Source organism: Castor canadensis, chromosome X (assembly GCF_047511655.1).
Source record: "Castor canadensis chromosome X, mCasCan1.hap1v2, whole genome shotgun sequence".
In the NCBI taxonomy this organism is placed as follows: domain Eukaryota; kingdom Metazoa; phylum Chordata; class Mammalia; order Rodentia; family Castoridae; genus Castor; species Castor canadensis.
Window position 1 is genome coordinate 131,482,884 of NC_133405.1, and position 19,422 is coordinate 131,502,305.

Sequence of the window (19,422 nt, forward strand, 5' to 3'; positions counted from 1 at the left end):
GACGGCCCGGAAGATCCGCCCATATCTCGCGAGAGCGCATCGGCGGGATATCGCGAGTACTGCTCCAGGAATCCTTGGTGAAGCTGCGGCTTAGCGCGGGTCTCCGGCGCGCCGACTGACTGGGTGTTTCAGTTGTCGGCGTCTCGCTACAGGTAGGGGTTGGAGCGAGTGGGGGGCGGGCGCTCCGGGTTCTGAGGGACGTCCCAGATTCCGCGTGACGCGGATGTTGGCCTTATACCTCCACCCTGCCCAGGTCTAGGACAACCGGGTAAGCCCCGGCCAGTCCCCGGCCTCTTGACTTAATTACGGTCCGCCGGCCAGTGCATTTCGCGTTTCCACCTGGTAACGTCCTCCGCCCTTTCGGAGGCTTGGCTTTCACTAGGTCATTCTACTAACTCAGTGTTTCTTATGTAGCACTATTGCCATTTGGAGCCGGAAGATTCTTTATTGTAGGAGGCAGTGCTGTGCGTTGTAGGAAGAGGTTAAGAGCATCTCTGGTGTGTACCTTTAAATGCCAGTAGTACCCCGCCCTGCGCCAAGTTGCGAAAATCAAAAATATCTGTAGACATTGCCAAATGTCTTCTGGGAGGCAAAAATTACACCCAGTTGAGAATCACAGAGCTAAACTTTATAGATGACCCAACGTTGTGTACTGTGAGGAAGACAAAGGCGAATCCGATTCCAAGATGCTTAAATCTAATTAGAAAAGGAACCATATCTCTCAGGGGCAATAATGAAAACATTACAGCCATAGAATTGAACAATAACTAAGATGCGTTGTAGACTAGGTAAAATGTTTAGAAAAACGTAAGGCCGTTGAAGAAAGTGATGAAGGACATCTTTATAGAAAACGTGTGACTCTTCACTGTCGTAATCGGGAGTATTTGGATGGTGGGCAAAAAGCATTGCTGAAAGGGGAAGTGAGCAAAGCAATAATAAAAAAAAAAATCAAGACCCTCTTGGAGAGAGTGGGGATTCTTCCCTGTCTCCAAATTTGTATGCTGGAGAGACAAAGAGTCTTAAGTTCTGTGGGGACAAAAGTGGGTCAATATCAGTTTTGTGCACAGCACAGAAGAGTACATGAGTTTTGAACTCCGACTATGAAAAAAATATTTAAGAGGCAGTAAGAGCCAAAGACTTCATAGAGGACGATCAGCCTGTAGATTTTGTTGGAAATAATTGTGGGAGAGGGACTTAGTTGGACTTTAAAGGATGGCTAGGGTTGCACAGGGAATAAGGGACAGTGTGCTCAGCATGAGAGAATAGTAACTTTAAAGAAGATAACAAGGTATCACAATACCTGACTTCAAACTATATTACAAAGCAATAACAATAAAAACAGCATGGTACTGGCACAAAAACAGACATGAAGACCAGTGGAACAGAATAGAGGATCCAGATATGAAGCCACACAGCTATAACCAACTTGTCTTTGACAGAGGCGCTAAAAATATACGATGGAGAAATAGCAGCCTCTTCAACAAAAACTGCTGGGAAAACTGGTTAGCAGTCTGCAAAAAACTGAAACTAGATCCAGGTATATCACCCTATACCAAGATTAACTCAAAATGGATCAAGGATCTTAATATCAGACCCCAAACTCTAAAGTTGATACAGGAAAGAGTAGGAAATACTCTGGAGTTATTAGGTATAGGGAAGAACTTTCTCAATGAAACCCCAGCAGCACAGCAACTAAGAGATAGCATAGATAAATGGGACCTCATAAAGCTAAAAAGCTTCTGTTCATCAAAAGAAATGGTCTCTAAACTGAAGAGAACACCCACAGAGTGGGAGAAAACATTTGCCAGCTATACATCAGACAAAGGAATGATAACCAGAATATATAGGGAACTTAAAAAACTAAATTCTCCCAAAACTAATGAACCAATAAAGAAATGGGCACGTGAACTAAACAGAACTTTCTCAAAAGAAGAAATTCAAATGGCAAAAAACACATGAAAAAATGCTCACCATCTCTAGCAATAAAGGAAATGCAAATTAAATCATGCTAAGATTCCACCTCACCCCTGTTAGAATAGCCATCATTAGCAACACCACCAACAACAGGTGTTGGCGAGGATGCGGGGAAAAAGGAACCCTCTTACACTGTTGGTGGGAATGTAAACTAGTACAACCACTCTGGAAAAAAATTTGGAGGCTACTTAAAACGCTAGACATTGATCTACCATTTGATCCAGCAATACCACTCTTGGGGATATACCCAAAAGACTGTGACACAGGTTACTCCAGAGGCACCTGCACACCCATGTTTATTGCAGCACTATTCACAATAGCCAAGTTATGGAAACAGCCAAGATGTCCCACTACTGACGAATGGCTTAAGAAAATGTGGTATCTATATACAATGGAATTTTATGCAGCCATGAAGAAGAACGAAATGTTATCATTGGCTGGTAAATGGATGGAATTGGAGAACATCATTCTGAGTGAGGTTTGCCTGGCCCAAAAGACCAAAAATCAAAAATCGTATGTTCTCCCTCATATGTGGACATTAGATCAAGGGCAAACACAGCAAGGGGATTGGACTATGAGCACATGATAAAAGCGAGAGCACACAAGGGAGGGGTGAGGATAGGTAAGACACCTAAAAAACTAGCTAGCATTTGTTGCCCTTAACACAGAGAAACCAAAGCAGATACCTTAAAAGCAACTGAGGCCAATAGGAAAAGGGGACCAGGAACTAGAGAAAAGGTGAAATCAAAAAGAATTAACCTAGAAGGTAACACCCACGCACAGGAAATCAATGTGAGTCAATGCCCTGTATAGCTATCCTTATCTCAACCAGCAAAAACCCTTGTTCCTTCCTATTATTGCTTATACTCTCTCTACAACAAAATTAGAAATAAGGGCAAAATAGTTTCTGCTGGGTATTGAGGGGGTGGGGGGGAGAGGGGGAGCGGAGTGGGTGGTAAGGGAGGGGGTGGGGGCAGGGGGGAGAAATGACCCAAGCCTTGTATGCACATATGAATAATAAAAGAAAAAAAATAAGATAACAATCAGTGAGTTTGGGTGAAAATCTAAGTAGACCAGTCATCTGTAGCTGGGGTAAACAATAAGATTGAGAAAAGGCAGGTGAGGCAGCATGGGAATCTGTTTTGAAATCTAGTACATGATCCTGTAGCTGAGAAGCATTGCGACTTTTGAGCGCAATAATAAAATGATGAAAACTGTTGTAAAAAGATACTGATGTGTTGTAAATACTGTTTAAAAAGTAGAATCTCTTGTCCACTGTTAAAAAAAGCAAGTACCAGTGCCTGAAAATACACTCTCCCCCACCTCCACCTTTGGTCTTAAAGTTGAATAGAATTAGGTGAAATGTTCTCCAGAAGCCAGAATAAACTCACTCAGGGGTGGGCATTGCTTATAATATTAACAGGAAAATTTCCCACTAGAGACATCAGTAGTTATCATGCTGCTCCTCATTGCGATGGTCATGTCCTGTTACACTAGTTTAGTCTTGCAGGCCTGGGGTCTGTGAAGCAACTGAAACTACTGCTGTTTGGAACACAGGACAGTTTCTAGAAGTTCCTCTATAGAGGCTGTCAAAAAATTTGGAACTGGGATGGATGAGTTTTGTCTTGCATATGTCTGCAACTTAAAATTCTTTTTTTTTTTTTTTTTAGGTAGGATTGGAGTTTTGAACTCAGGGCTCTGGCAAAGCAGGTACTCTACCGCCTGAGCCATGCCTTCAGTCCACTTTGCTGTGGTTATTTTTAGAGATGGGGGTCTCTGGAACTATTTGGCTGGGCTGGCATCGAACTAATATCTCAGCCTCTCAGGTAGCTAGGATTACAGGCATGAGCCACCAGTGCCCTACTAAAATTCTTTTTATTTTATTGTTTTATTAGCATATGATATTACTTGTACAGGGGGCTTACATTGACATTTACATATATGCTTACAATATGTCTTAATTAGATTCACCGCCTCCATTGTTCTCCTTCATCCTTTCTCCCCCTCTCCCCCTTTCTTAGAACAATTTTAGCAGGTTTCATTATTCTATTTTCATACATGAATACAAAATACATCCACCATATTTACCTTCCTTCACCCTTTCCTATTGCTCCCCGCCCCCCCACCCTCGCCACCCAGTACCCAAACCTGAAAAGGACCTGTTTTATCTTTCTGTCTTCACTTTTTTAGGTGTTATATTGGTTGTTCAATGGGATTTTGCCTTGGTATTTCAAACATGTATATAATGTGCTTTATTCGGATTAACCCCCATTACCTTTTCTCTATCACCCTGCTCCCCATTATTCAATATTATATTATCTTCATATATAGATACAATATTTCAATATCTTTCTCTAACATTCTCTTTCCCTCTTCTATCTCCCCATAGTCCACTGTTTGTATATGTGTGTGTGTGCATAAAATCATATGTATTTATGTGTACAGTTATAGGTCTAGGTTCTGCAGATGAGGGAAAACATGCAACCTTTGACCTTTTGAACCTGGCTTCGATTAACATGGTATTCTTTAGTTCCATCCGTTTACCTGAAAACAATGTAATTTCATTCTTCTTTATAACTAAATAATACTCCATTGGGTATATATATCACATTTTCTTAATCCGTTTATAAGTTGTGGGGCACCTGGGCTGTTTCCAAAGCTTGGCTGTCGTGAATAGTGCTGCACTAAACATGGGTGTGGAAGTGGCTCTTTTGTATACTAGCACACATTCTTTGAAGTGTATGCCCAGGATTGGTATTGTCGGATTGTGTGGTAGTTTTACTTCTCCTGCCCACCCCCCCATCTTCAGCAGCATTTGTTATTGTGTGTATTATTGATGATAGTCATTCTGACTGTAGTGAGGTAAAATCTCAGTGTCATTTTGATTTGCATTTCCTTTATGACCAAGAATGTTGATCATTTCTTCGTGTACTTCTTCGCCATTTGTACTTCTTTTGAGAATTGTCTGTTCTTAAGTTGGAAAGGAGTTGTAAGTTCATTGAGTTCCTCCTCCCACTGTGGCACTGGTGGTCTTCTAGCCGCCCATTAGAAAATTTTAACTTTCTGTCATCTTCAAGTGAGCATCCCTGGGGTTGGCCTATGGAAAAGTACAGAATAAGTCTATCTATAGTACAGAGTTACCGAATACTTGGCGCTCGCATAGGCACTGCACTCCACCACCCATAGCAGGCATGAATAATTGACCACAGCTGATACTGCTGACCACACACTTTGTCTCAGATTCTTTCTCAGCACCAGTTCCTGGCAGCCATTACCAGCTGATTAGAATTTGCTCAGAAGAAACCCTTTGTCATCCCGTAGTCAAATCCCTTTTCTATTAGACATGATATTGTATTTTAAAATAATACTGTGCTATAGCCTCACCCACCAAAAAGTCTCCCTTTTTTTTAGTTTAAACATCCTCAGTTTCTTCGGCTGCTTTGTTTTGTTTCCTGAGCATTCATAGCCTAGATCCCGCCCTCTCTCATAAAACACAGTTTAGAAGTATCGATCCCTTCAAAATGTGATTCCCAGAACTAAGTACCTTCCCTAAAGATGACATTATTAGTGAAGAAGACATTGGCACTTTCCCAGCCTTGCTTGGACATGGTCTTTCTCTTAACGTGAGCATTAGCTTTAGCTTTTTTTGGTCATCATATCAGACTGCTGCCTCTTACTGAGTGTGCAATAAATTTAAACTTTGGGATTCATGTAGGCAAATTGCTCTTAAACTGGACTTCCATCCTCCTATTGTTGCACATTTTATTGATTTAAAAAACCCAAGTGCTGGACTCTATTTCTTATCCTCTTAAATTATATCTTACAATTTCACCTAACTCTCCCTAGTCATGGAGATCTTTTTAATCTTAACTTTAGCCTTCTAATAAATTGCCTACCCTTAGCATTATCTTTAAATGTGGTAAGTTGTCTTCATCCAAGTTACTGATTCAATGCCACTCATGGTAGCACATGTCCCAGCATTTAGGAGACTCAGGCAGGAGGACTGCAAGTGCCAGGCCAGCCCGAGCTACATAGTGAGGCCCTATCACACACACACACCCAAAAAAACCAGATCACCACCAAGTTATTGGTTCAAATGCTGAGCCGGACTAGGTTAAGGTCAACCTCAAAGCCTCCCTAGAGATATTGGACTATAAATTGACATAGAACACTTAGTGTTCTTTAGATATCGACACTCAGGTCAGCTATAAGTCATCCTTATTCAGCAAATGATGAGTGCTTAGTGGGCCCTGGCACTGTCGTAGCTCTGAGGATACCACAGTGAACAAGACTGTGTCGACTCTCACAGAGGGCATCATTCTAGCAAGATTGTGTATTATCACCCAGGCTACAGGTCTCCAGTTGTCCTTAAGTAGATACCAAAATACCTCAGAAAATAATCTACTACCTATTATATTTTCCTTTCAAAACAGAAAGTGGAAGTTTGGCATGGTATAAACAGTGTGAATGAATAATAACCTACTCTGTTTTTTTCCAGAGATTTATATTAAATGTGTTAATCTATAATAAAAGCTTCTGGTGTGGTGTTTGATCAAAAACAGTCATTTAATACTTATGTTGGTGTTTTAGTCTCTTTGAATGTATGGCACTTTTCTGTATCTGTGGACAGTAGATACACAGTCACATTTGTTAATCCAAGCTATATAATTTGTCAGGACCTGAAGACTTGGATGTATTGAAATGTGTAGAGATTCTCTTAATATACTGATCTTGAAGTTCACATCCTGCCCAATCTGGTTTCTTCCAGGCTTTCTGAAAGTCTTTCTGTGTAATAGAAAAAGGTGGAAGTTAAGCAGAGAAAATAGAAGTTAAGTACTAAGCACTTGAAGCAGTTGACCTTTTTCCCCTGCCTTTCCCCAATTGTAACCTAAAAAGGCTTTTCTTTTTCTTAACATATTTCATACAATTTCAGTTCCTCACAGGCTTCTGCCCTTCTGATGCTAACCTCACAGATTTCTGGTCTCTTTTTATGTTCATTACTAGTTAGTGACATATATTCTGCATTGTTTATCTGTCCTCTTTAAGATAGAGAGCTCTTTATATCACCTAGTTAATTTCTTTAGTTGTTTCCCTCTCAGCAGAAGCCCAGGTCACCCTAATCACCAGGGACAGCTGTTGTTTCCATCCTAAGGGAATGTCCTGGCTCCCTTCTTGTTGGCCATCAAGTCTACTTTATTGTCATGGGGGATTTCTTAGGTACCTTAAACACTTCAGCAACTTCTTACAAAGGTGCTACTGACCACTTGAACACAGACTTCCTTGTCAGTCCTCTGAGACCCCTACGGCCTTTGAGCACTGGAGCTTTCTGAAGGTTGTTTTTAATGTTGGGGCTACTTAACACTGAAATCCTGCCCTGACTCTCATTCCTGCATTGCAACAGTCTCTGACAGGCATCACTGTCCAGATGACAGCCCTCTCTCTGCGGTTCATTCTGCACTGAACACTCTCAGGTGTTGGGGAAACATACTGGAAAAAGCAGCCCCTGCTCTTTTCCACATTCTCATCCCCAAATTGCTGCAGTTATTTTCACATTGGCACGTCATGGCCAATGTGCTTTCAGACTCATGCCCCTGTAAATGAACTCCCTTTTTTTCCCAGTCTCCTCACAGAATGTGCCTTCTCCCCATACGGTGATACTGCCTTGAGTATTTCCTTCCTTTATTCTCATACCCACAAGTTTTCAGCTTTGACAGATGTCTTCATTTCCTACAGCTGCCTAATAAATAGCCATAAACTTTAGTGACTTAATAGAACACAAATACATAATCTTGCACTTCTGTAGAAAAAGCGTAACACAGGTCTCACTGAGCTAAAATGAAGGTGTCAGCAGGGCTGTATTCCTTTAGGACGCTCTAGGGAAAATGTTTCCTTGTGTTTTCCAGCTTCAAGAGGCTACCTGGGGCTGGAGGTGTGGCTCAAGCTATAGAGCATCTGCTTTGCAAATGTGAAGCCCCATGTTCAAACCCCAGTCCCACCAACAATTTTCAAGAAATTAAAAAAGAGGCCACCTGCATTCCTTGGCTGTGGCCCCTTCCTCCATTTTCAAAGCCATCAACAGTGCATCTCTGTGACCATCCTCTTGTATCCACATTTCCTTCTGACTTTGTTTCTTCCACTATTTTTTTTTTTTTCTGAGATAGGGTTTTGCTGTGTAGCCCAGGCTGGCGTCCAGCTCACAATCCTCTTGCCTCAGCCTCCCAAGTGTTGGGATTACAGACATGTGTTACAATGCCTGGCTTGCTTTTTTTTTTAAAGTTTACAGAAATTTATTAAAATTGTTGGTTTAATCTTCTATCCCAGAGCATCCATCCAGCTGCCTTTCAAAAGGACCTAGCTTGTTCCTTACACTTAAGGACTTTTTTGATTATGTTGGGCTCACTTGGATGATCCAGGATAACCTCCCTATTTTGAGGTCAGCTGATGAGCAGCTTTAATTTAATTACATCTGCAACCTTAATTTCTCTCTGCCAGAAACCTAACATATTTACAAGTTCTGAAGATTAGGATGTGGACATTTTGAGAGATAGTGCACTACTCATCAGGGTTTCCTGAGGTAGGCATTTGGAAACCATCCTAGATTCTTCTCTCTTCCTCAGCTCCCCACTTATCAACTCCCCAGTTACTCTTCTTAAGCTGTACGTAGCTACCTCTTTAATGTAGCCTTCATTAGAGATGACTTCAAGAGCCTCTGTTTAAAATTGAGCAGACACATTCATGCTAACACAGGCACTTGAGCCACAGCAGTTGCTTTATTTGTATTGTTTTATAGGTTGGAGTTCTGAGTAATACTTCCTTTGTGGATAGAGGAGGTTGTAGAACTTTTATAAAGAGAGTTTGGAATCATTGATCTAGAGCTGTGCTGTCCTGTATTGTAGCCATTAGCCACATGTGACTATATTTAAATCAATTAAAATTTAAAATTCAGTTTTACATCCTGAGCCACATTTCAAATGCTTAGTAGCTCCCATAATGTACAGTGCAGTTATGGCATGTTTCTGTACTTGCAGAAAGTTCAGTATAGTGGACAGCAAAGGTGCATCTCACCTTTGCCCAACACCTGGCGCATGGTGAGTCTGCAAGTAGTTGCTAAGTGATTGCAGGCGTTCTCTTCTTGAGTCAGTGGAGTTATTTTCTCCCAGGATTTTCAGTTCTTTCACTTCACCTGTCAGGTTTTCTTTCACAGAATTAAATGGAGAGTTACAGCCCTTCCTGCTTCTTCAGCTGTTTACAAAAATTAAATTACTAACCGCTCAAGTCAAGGACAGAATGTATATAAAGAAAGCTCTGTCTCATCTGCCCAGCTGGGTGGTTTGTAACAGAATCCCCATGCATCTGTCTTTCAGTTCCATGTCTTTGAGCTATACTTAAGCACCATGCTTCTCTCCCATTTGTGGATTCCATAAAGGGGCAAGTATCGGGAAGAATGTGGGTTATCTTCCTTATGCATGTATTTCCTTCTGCTGCTTGAGGGTCATCCCTCCCTCGCTGCTGGTGCTTAAATATGCTGAAGAAAGTAAGCCCTTCCCTTGGCAAACTCCAGCTCTGACACATATTCCAGCAAGAATTCATGATATCATTGTTTACTTGGTTCAAATTCCAAGTTCCTTTTCCTCTGGAGAATTAGCATTAATTAGGAGAATTATTGCTAATTCTCCCTAGTTTTGTATAGTTTTTGTTTCATTCCTGCTTGTCTTTGTTATCCATTTTTACTATTTGGACTTTTTTTTCCCCCTAAATTAGGGGCAAACTTTTCTGTAAAGGACCAAGTAGGAAATATTTTTGGCTCTGTGGGTCAGATGGTCTCTATTGCAGCTGCTCAGCTGTGCCACTGAAGGGTGAAAGCAGTCTTAGGGGATAGCAAGAGGATGCATGATGTGAGATTTGGCCTGCAGTTTGTAGTATGTGGTCCCCTGCCCTAAATAACGTTTTAAATCTAATTCATCTGCCAAAAGAGTCTCCTTTCTATGTATTCTTCCATACCTTCCACAGTTATAGCCTTCTAATTCAAGCTAAAAGTGCCACCTGTGCCCTGATTTCCTTTCCAAAATGTTGAATTCATTAGGAAACCCATTTCAGATTTCATATAATTTCATTGAATTTTCTTTGTGAATCAGCAGAAGGCCCAGTGAAGCCTGTTGAGTTGTGGGCTCACTAAACACTCCCAGTTAACTAGATTCCAACCCCACCTTGAGGAATTAATAGTTGCCACATCCTGATGTGTGTATGTTTTCTTCCATGTTTTAGATAACACTTACTGAGCATACCGAGCACTTAGTGTGAGCCAGGTACCATGCATTAGGTTTTTACATGCATTAGATTGCATAACAATCCTCATAAGTGCATCAGTGCTATTTCCATTGCACAGATGAGGAAATACACACTAGGAGATTCCCTGTAGTCACATTGCTAGTAAGAAGCAGAGGTAAATTGGAACTTAGCTTTATCTGATTCCAAAGCCTGTGTCCTAAAATACAAACGTGTAACTCCATCCATCTCTTCACACAACCAGCACCTAACTTTTGGTTCATCTGTCCCATCTATCTGCCAACCCAGCTTTAGGGTGATGTGTGTTTAAAAGCCATGGAATCACTTTTCCTTTCAGCTTCCTACTTTTATTTCTTTAGTCAACCTGTTACCCTTAGTTCTGAGATCTTTCAATACCACAGAATGTTCTCCTTTTTGGGTTATTTCTTCCATTTTTTTGTGGAATACAAAACTGTTTCTCCCTTATAAATTGGTGTAGGAAGGGGCGTATCATAGACTCTTGCATTTGCAGAGACTTAAATTCATAGCACACTTTCTGCAGGTGGAAAGAAGACATACAATACATAATCTATAGGTAAGTGCTACAGTGTCTTTCTGTATAAATGACATGCAATACAGTTTTTTTTTGTGTGTGTGGATGGTACTTGGGTTTGAACTCAGGGCCCCTTGTTTGCTAGGCAGGCTGTCTTGAGCCACATCCCCAGCCCCCCCCCCTTTTTTTTTTTCTTTAGCTATTTTTTTGGATAGGGACTTGCATTTTTGCCTGCGGGTGGACCACCTCAACCTACTAACGCATCCAGAATAGCTGGGATTACAGATGTGGGCCACCACACCCAGCTTATTTGTTGAGATACTGTCTCACTAACTTTTTATCCAGACTTGCCTGGAACAGCAGTCCTCCCAATCTCTGCCTCCCGGGTAATTGGGATTTCAGGGTTGAATCACTCTGCTCAGTTTCTAATTTGTTTTCAGCTTCTTCTCAAGGATGCCTCCTGGAAATTTCTGAGACACGCTAATTGTGTTTCTTTTGTCTTCCCCACTCTCTATTGTAGTTAACTAGCACCCTCTATTAATCTTGCCACGTGTTAACATAAATGCTAGCCAGTCCAGTCCAAATTAAGCCTGACTTACTCCATCAGATACATGAAGACCCTTGAGCAAATATTCCAAACCTTTGGATCATGAGAATGTTGCCTTTAGGATTTCATATTAGAGGTTTTTCAGTTTCTCTCTAAAAATACGGTACATTGGATTCTATAGGACAATTACAGATATTTACATTGTATAGTCCAAAAGTGATATGTCTTTGATAGTATACTGGAAAGGATGCCACCCTTAGTGGTATCATCTTCTGCAATGCCAACTTTAAGAAGAAAAAAAATTTCTAAATTTCATGTTAATCATTTTTGAATTTCAATATTGAGTACTAAAAATGTTCATTATTTTTTCATTTGATTTACTTAGGGGCCATATATTGAAGACAATGTCTGGAAGCTTCTACTTTGTAATTGTTGGCCACCATGATAATCCAGTCTTTGAAATGGAATTTCTGCCAGCTGGAAAAGCAGAATCCAAAGTGCGTATGAAGTCTTAAATTCTATAAGAATTTTTATACTGTTGTAATGATACAGTGCAATACAGTTTTAGGACTGGAAGATATCGACAGATGAGGCAACTGAAGGCCACCACAACAAATGAGGAGTCCCACAGACTGATAGAAACGAACCAGGGAATGTCATTGGAACTGTTTATTCAATCTTTAATTCAGCATACACTTAGTGCAGACTAACTAGTGTGATGCCAAGGTCTCTTTCCCATGATACTTAGTTCACTGTGTTATCACCATGAAATACTGTGGGAACAAGCCATATGTTGATGCCTTAAAATACCACAGAAGTCCATTCAGTTTCATTGAATCACATTTTTCACCAGTGCAGACATACTAGATCAATTTATACGTGAGAGAATTAAAAGAGACCCTTACTCCTATGTCCTCCTGCTGTCACTGGGTCTATAGGACCTTGTTTTCATTGGCTTCTGCAGCACTGCCCGGTTGGATGGTGCCTGCTGTGTACAGGAAGCTCTGAAAGCACCAGAGGTGATGCTCCTGCCACCTTCAACTTTGTTGTCAAGAATCCTAGCTACCCAGAAGGCTTTTGTGGTTTGAAAGCCAGCCTAGGCAAATAGTTCGAGAGACCCTATCTCAAAAATACCCAACACAAAATAGGGCTGGCAGAGTGGCTCAAGTGGTAGAGCACCTGCCCAGCAACCATGAGGCCCTGAGTTCAAACTCCAGTACCACCAAAAACACAAAGTTTCCAGAGAAAGTAGCTTAGTCCAAGAAAATTTTACACGCTATTCAGAGTAACGCTCATCAAGTCTTGAGAATAGCTTAGTCCCTTCCATCTTTTTATACTATAGTGTCCATATTCCTAATAATTTGTTGGTAAGTATGCTATGTTTCTCCCAGCCTCCACAAATAGAGTTTAATGTCCTTTAAGACTAGGAGTTGATTTTAAAATTAAACAACCAAATCTTAAGTGTAAGAGGCTTTTCAACTGTTTCACTCTTGCCACAAAATATAATAGATTTGTTTAAAGTGTTATCTGCCAGGTGGTGTTGCAGCATTATTTTCCTACATTCTTAAGAAAATACTGCTTTTTAAAACTTTGTTTTCAGGTATCTCTGTAGCATAGTTGCTTTGTAGGGCATTGCTACTTATATTCAGTTTTTGTGCACTCCAGAGGACTTGTGGCAGGCAAAACAGCACATGTGAAAACACTTTATTACTTGGTGTTCTTTCTCTTGCTACCATTCACCTTCTTAAACCATTTCTACAGTTTGTGCCCAGTCTCCCAAGAGTGATCATTACTGTAAAGTCATGGAAAACATTATTGTGAGTCAGACACAAAATACATCCATTTCTCTAAGGATTCAGTTAGCTTTGTCATGGCCAAGTAAGTGAAGTAAACATACTTTAACTATGCAAGAGACTCCAGGGCAACTGGCAACCTTCCTCCAGCCTATTCATGGGAACATCCTCTTCAGCAAGAAGGGTGTATTAGTTTCCTGTGGCTATTGTAATGAAGTACTAAAACCTGAGTGGCTTAGAAGAACAGAAATGTTTTGTCTTACAGTTCTAGGGACTGATGTCTGAAATCAAGGTGTTGGCAGGGCCACGCTCCCTCTAAAGGTAGTTTTGGCTTGCCATAGCATAATGCCAGTCTTCAGGTATCCTTCTCTTTATGTGTATGTCTGTCTCCAAATCTCCCCTTTTTATAAGGACACTAGTCATTAGATTAGAGCCCACCCTACTCCAGTATGACCTCATCCAAACTAACCACACGTGTAAATCCCCTCTTTCCCAGTAAGGCCTCATTCTGAGGTACAGGAGCTTGGAGCTTCACCACATGAATTCTGGGGAGGACACTATTTCAATCCATAATAAGTATTCTTTGAAAAATGCATTTTGAAAGAAAGAGTTCCACAGAGGTAAGACTGCATTTCAGGTTGTGAATGTCCTCTCCACATTATGGTGGCAGTCCCACGTTCTCTCAAGTTGGGCCATTTCAGCCCACTAAAAGGACACTTGCAGCTCTGACAGCGTTTTCCCTGCTGATTGACCCAGATGACTGCTGACAGCTGAAGCTGAGCATGGCCTCCAGCCCCTCACAGATCCCCATGCCATAAAGCTCTGTTCACCTGAAAGAGGCCTCTGGCAGACTGTCACAAATGCCACCTCACCTGTCTCTGCTGCTTCTCTGGTGCCCCGGCCACTGCCCAGGAAGCCCTGCCCTTCCTGTTCCCTCTGGCCCTTGAGGCCCCATGCACATGGCACCTCTTCTCTATAGTTTCTGTTTCACTACTTCCTTAGCCCCAGCCTGCCTAAAGTACTTTCTTTGAGCTGCATCCACTCACACGTTGTTTTTCATGTCTTCTCTAATAAGATGTAAGCCTGTCAAAATAAGGTATTTGTTTCTTAATGGTGTTTTAATGGTTAGAAGTTGGCAACTTCCTTCTTGCAACATTAAAAATACAAATCTCAATATAGTTTCTGAACACATTGACTTTCTAGTGTAGAGTTTTAGATAGCAAATTAAAACTATGTAAAAACAGAAGCTTTTATGTCTCATGATGATGATAAGCAAAAGAAAAACTGGTTTTTTCCCCACAAGAATATATAAAATTTATAGAATGAATTGTTAGCATTCCCGATGCTATGGAAATATTAGTCTGTTGCTGCTCTCTGTCATTTAGGATGATCATCGTCATCTGAACCAATTTATAGCCCATGCTGCTCTTGACCTTGTGGATGAAAACATGTGGCTTTCCAACAATATGTACTTGAAAACCGTGGACAAGTTCAATGAGTGGTTTGTCTCAGCATTTGTCACTGCAGGACATATCCTTACCTTATTAGTAAAGCTACTTAACTAAAGGTTGGATTAACAAACTAGAAGTATGTGGAGGTCAAAGAGTCAGGTGAAAATGGAAAATTTCCCATTTATGGGGCTAGTTTTGTTAGGGGGGAAAAAACCACATATTCTTTAATAGACAATTTAAAAATAAGATTCATATAAAACTAAGGTTTATCTGAAACATATCAAGGGTGATTTTACTTTATATCTGTTTTCTGACTTTATGTTTTTGCAGTACTGGGGTTTGTATTTAAGGCCTCATGCTTGCCAGTCAGGTGCTCTACTCTTGACCCACACCCCCAGCCCCATTTTCTAACTTTAAAAGATTATATTCTCTTTAAGATAAAACTAAGTTAACTTTAAACCCAGTTTATGTATTCAACTTTTCCATTTGAAAATACAGTGTATGTGATTAATTTGAAGAATATTGCATCAACCGACTGTGTTCATTTCTAATAAAGATTATACCTTAATTATTTCACATATGAGATTTATCATGCTTCATGATATAAGACAAGAAGATGGAATAAAGAATTTCTTTACTGATGTCTACGATTTATATATAAAGGTATGTTGTGTTCTATAATTTTTTTTTTTTTTTGTGGTATTGGGGTTTGAACCCAGGCCCTTGTACTTACTAGGCAGGTGCTCTACCACTTGGGCCATGACCACAGTCCAGTTTTTGAAGATCTGATTGTAAAAAAGGATTCTAGCTTTGACAGGAGACTGGTCTGTTTAAGTAGCTCCCTTAAGTTAACACAATTTTTATATCAGACTAGCTTTCCACCAGACAGAACTAGCTAAGGCAACTTTCTTAGCAGGCAAGTCTTCACTGCCAGGTTAGCATATATTCAAGAAAACAACTCATGATAGTGATTTTCAAATTATCGCAAAGGTAAATCATTGTCATTCTTCCCCTTTTGGTGCATATAGTTGAATTTATTAGGGAACCCTAAAGAGAATTACGAAGCAGCCTACATAAGTGAAAATGCTTTATAATTGAATCTAAAATGCTTTCCATCTACTTTACAAATAAGCTACAATGCAGTGAATATAGATCCTAAACTGGTAGGAAATGATTATTTTATCAAATAGCAATGCAAGGAAAATATGCCACCTGTATTTCTTGATATTGAATTAACAAAATAGTAATAGGATATCATGGTTAAACTACAGTGCCAACAACATTATGTTCTTAAATATGTTCTGTATTGAACAGGACTTTTTACAGATCAGAATAGTAATAAAATTGAACAATCCATATTCTTAGGTAAAAGTGACAAAAAAGAATATTTAGCCCTCATAAAGAGTTTCAAGTAACTACAGGTATAAAAATTAGTACCTCCTTTCCTCATTAGTAATTCCATTTAATATTAATTTTTTTCTGTTATGATGCAGTTACTGTATTAGAGAACTGATTATTTAGCCCTGTGTTAAAGGAGAGTATTAAAACCCTGATAAAAAATTACCACATAAGGAGCTGGATGTAGTGGCACATGCCTGTAATCCCAGCACTCTGAAGCTGAGACAGGGAGATCTCAAGTTTGAGGCTAGTCTGGGCTACATAGTGAGACCTTATCTCAAAAAAAAAAATTTATCAAATAAGAGTTACTCAAAAGCAATGTATAACATTTTCTTAACCTGAATATATGAGATTTTTCATTCCTTTATGTAGTCCAAAGGGTCTTAGAGATTAATCCATGTATTTATAATGAGTACAAGTAGATTTCACACACAGGGTGAATCTTAAAAGTTAATTTGCACAAATAATACGTATCATACTACCTACCATTAGTTTAACCACAGGTATTTCTCAGAATTAAAAAAACTAAAACAAAAGTTTGTCCCTTAAAGGGATTTTACTATTTTTAGCAGTAGAAGGTTTTCAATGAAGTTTAAGAATGGGGTCCTCAGAGTTTGAGTGTTTTTAATGATTTTTAATTTAAAAATGTAAAATAATTTCCTTTTAGAAACTATGATTTGTTAACCTTTTTGTTTTGACAAGCTCACTAATAACTTCTTCTTCCCTAGTTTGCAATGAATCCATTTTATGAACCCAATTCTCCTATTCGATCAAGTGCATTTGACAGAAAAGTTCAGTTTCTTGGGAAGAAACACCTTTTAAGCTGAATGCAGAAAAATTCCAACATAAACAGTGTCACCACAATGGGGTATACTCAGGAATGTGTACATTGTAAGTAACTTGATTAAATAGCCTCGAAAACTCTTGTTTCAGTTTATCTAAGTCAAGTATAATGTCTTTTATGTTTTAAAATAGTACATTGTTTCATTTTGTGATCAACTATTTGCTTATGAGCAGTGTTATTTATAAAGAGTTCAATGATCTTTAAACTTATTTCAAAAGTTGAGAATAAGCTTCTAACTTTCCTGATTCAGATAGCTTGATCTTGATGTAACTATTCAAAAACAAATATAGGATTTGGTAAAGTAGATTTAAAACAAAAAGATTCGCAAAAGTGAATGAAATTGATAGCACATACTTTGACTTATTCATACATTTGGAGATGTTCTAAAAATTTATTGCACAAATTTTTGCAGACTAAAATGTTGCATGTCTGCCTCTTTCAGAGGCTAGAAATAGTCATCTTGTTATAATTCTAGAATCCTCGACCCATGTAAAATAGACCAAAGTTATAGCCCACAGTGAAATGTATTGCCTCTATCACTTTATGTTCTTGCATTTTCTTTCCTTCAGACAGTAAGCTGAGGGTTAAATGAGACTGTTGATATCTGTACTTATTTAAAAAAATAATAATGCAATTTGGAAAATGTTATTAAAGCTTAGATTACATTAACATTTGCACTTGGTGTTCTAGGGTATATACCGAAGGGGGGGTCAGGAGCAGTTTCTTCTGTACTATAGAAGAATTTTGTTCCATTTTGAATAACTTTTGAGCAAGTAATTCTAAGCATTGCTCTTGTAACCTTGTGTGAAGTTGCTGCCATGATTTTTTATTCTATTTGATTTCATTAATAAAGATATAACCAAGATTATGATAGTTTGATGTCTAATTTTAAAATGCTGCCCAACACCAGTTGGGCAGTCCTACTTCTATATTGAAAGTCTGCAAACTAATGTGATCTCTTAATCCAGTAGACAGCTCAGATCACTTCCGACTAGGTGCCAGAGCTTTGGAAACAGGAAAAGACACTCATCTAGAAATCCAGGAGTGATTTCAGCCATGCTAACAGGAGAGACCTAAACTTGTAGTTACTGTATATAACTTGCCCCACCCTCAATGAGCATATAATTCAGAGGACTATACTTTTAGCCAGCCAGGGGCAGCCTTGTGTTACAACAGAAAGTCATAGGGATGAAGAGACGTGGGTTCTGACCTTGGTTCAGCTAGCTACACAACAGTGGTGCCCTACAAATTGCCTTGCTTTTCTCCAGGCTTGTGAAGGTGAGATGGGAACTAGGAGTACATATCCTGTATATTACCAAAGTTAAATGCCAGTTTCTCATGTGTGACTATGTCATTGAAGGAGCTCAAGGGGAAGTCCAGCAATGAATGGGACCTCATGTGGGTTGTGTAGGAAAGCAGCATTCCAGGCATAGAGGTGGGTTAGATTAGCTGGAGAAATTACTGTGACTGATAGGCCAGGACCAGGACAGGTGTAACTGAGAAACCAGGAGGCTGAGCATTAGGAAAGCTAAGCTGAAAAAGCTTGGATATAGGTGTTGTCCCTGAAGATTCTGGAACACAAGGCTGTACCAAGCACATACACCTCAGTACTCCAAAAGTGATCCAGATAAAGTACACAAACCTGGTTTTATCCTCCTTCTATAGCTGGAAATTTCTTAGGATACTTCGTTCAGTGTCCATGTTTCAAGAGAATAGATACTATCAATCTCTGCTCTGACCCTGTGTTTTGTCACTTCAACATTTCCTGTGACAGTCCATGGCATCCCAGAAACCTGACTGTTCAGACTCTACCTTTCACTGGGTACCTACTTCAGTCCATTTTTCTACATTAACACTTTACTGTTTTACAAGTCAGAGATTGTGAGCAAACTTGGATCATGATGTGAAAACTTAGGTTTTAACTTCAACTAGGGAATGTTTCACAAGGGTAAAGAAAGTGACAGAAATGTAAGTAGTCTATTGATAGAACTGTAATTTTCTATCTTCCACACTCCACAACTGCTACGTCAGTTGTCAAATGCATTTATCTGTTCTCCAAGTTCAGTAGTTTGCCTTTCTTAAAACTAAGCTCTTCAAAAGGCTTTGCATTCATACAGCTTGAACCTAGCTGGATGTGTGACTTATTGTAAGGACAACTGAAAGCCATGGTATGGTGAACAACTGCAGTATGCAGTGTCTCTCCCCACACCCCTCCACCCCCATACACCTACAATTCCTCCAGTCCATAAAGCTTTCTTCCTGGGAAGTTGGGCAGCTGCATATCACCACTACTGCTGCCACAGTTGCTACCTGCTTTGTTCCCTATCTTCTGTTGTCTTTCCATATTGTTTGTAAAGGTAGTACCAAACATCAGTCGTCAGTGTGCCTTTTACTTTCTTCAAACAAAAGAAAATCATATTTTTAGCTACCCTTTGCTACTGGTTGAAGAGATCTTTCATCAGTTAGCTGTAGTTTGAAGGCCAAATCTATTCCATAAGGTTTTATTCCTTCTCTTGTTTCTTACACTTTAGTACCATGTTTGGTAAGCTGGCAGTGTTCACTGTAACCCTTCAAGAGTATGAGGCTGGATTACTTTT

The 19,422-nt window shown here is 39.7% G+C and overlaps 1 protein-coding gene across 1 annotated transcript; it reads left to right on the forward strand.

The window, feature by feature from the left end:
* The first annotated feature begins 2 nt into the window (after positions 1–2).
* Positions 3–17,693, forward strand: Trappc2 (trafficking protein particle complex subunit 2). The gene is made up of 5 exons (XM_074064183.1): positions 3–152; positions 11,725–11,836; positions 14,518–14,660; positions 15,159–15,246; positions 16,710–17,693. Exons 2-5 carry the CDS (start codon positions 11,744–11,746, stop codon positions 16,806–16,808), a joined length of 423 nt encoding a protein of 140 aa, XP_073920284.1. The 5' UTR covers positions 3–152; positions 11,725–11,743; the 3' UTR covers positions 16,809–17,693.
* The last annotated feature ends 1,729 nt before the right edge of the window (positions 17,694–19,422 follow it).

What these genes read in the sequence shown, in the direction of transcription:
- Trappc2 (XM_074064183.1), top strand. Translation starts at nt 11,744, where the DNA reads ATGTCTGGAAGCTTCTACTTTGTAATTGTTGGCCACCATGATAATCCA. An exon ending in TCAGCATTTGTCACTGCAGG is followed by an intron (nt 14,661 to 15,158) that starts ACATATCCTTAC and finishes CTTAATTATTTC; the next exon opens with ACATATGAGATTTATCATGC. An exon ending in TCTACGATTTATATATAAAG is followed by an intron (nt 15,247 to 16,709) that starts GTATGTTGTGTT and finishes CTTCTTCCCTAG; the next exon opens with TTTGCAATGAATCCATTTTA.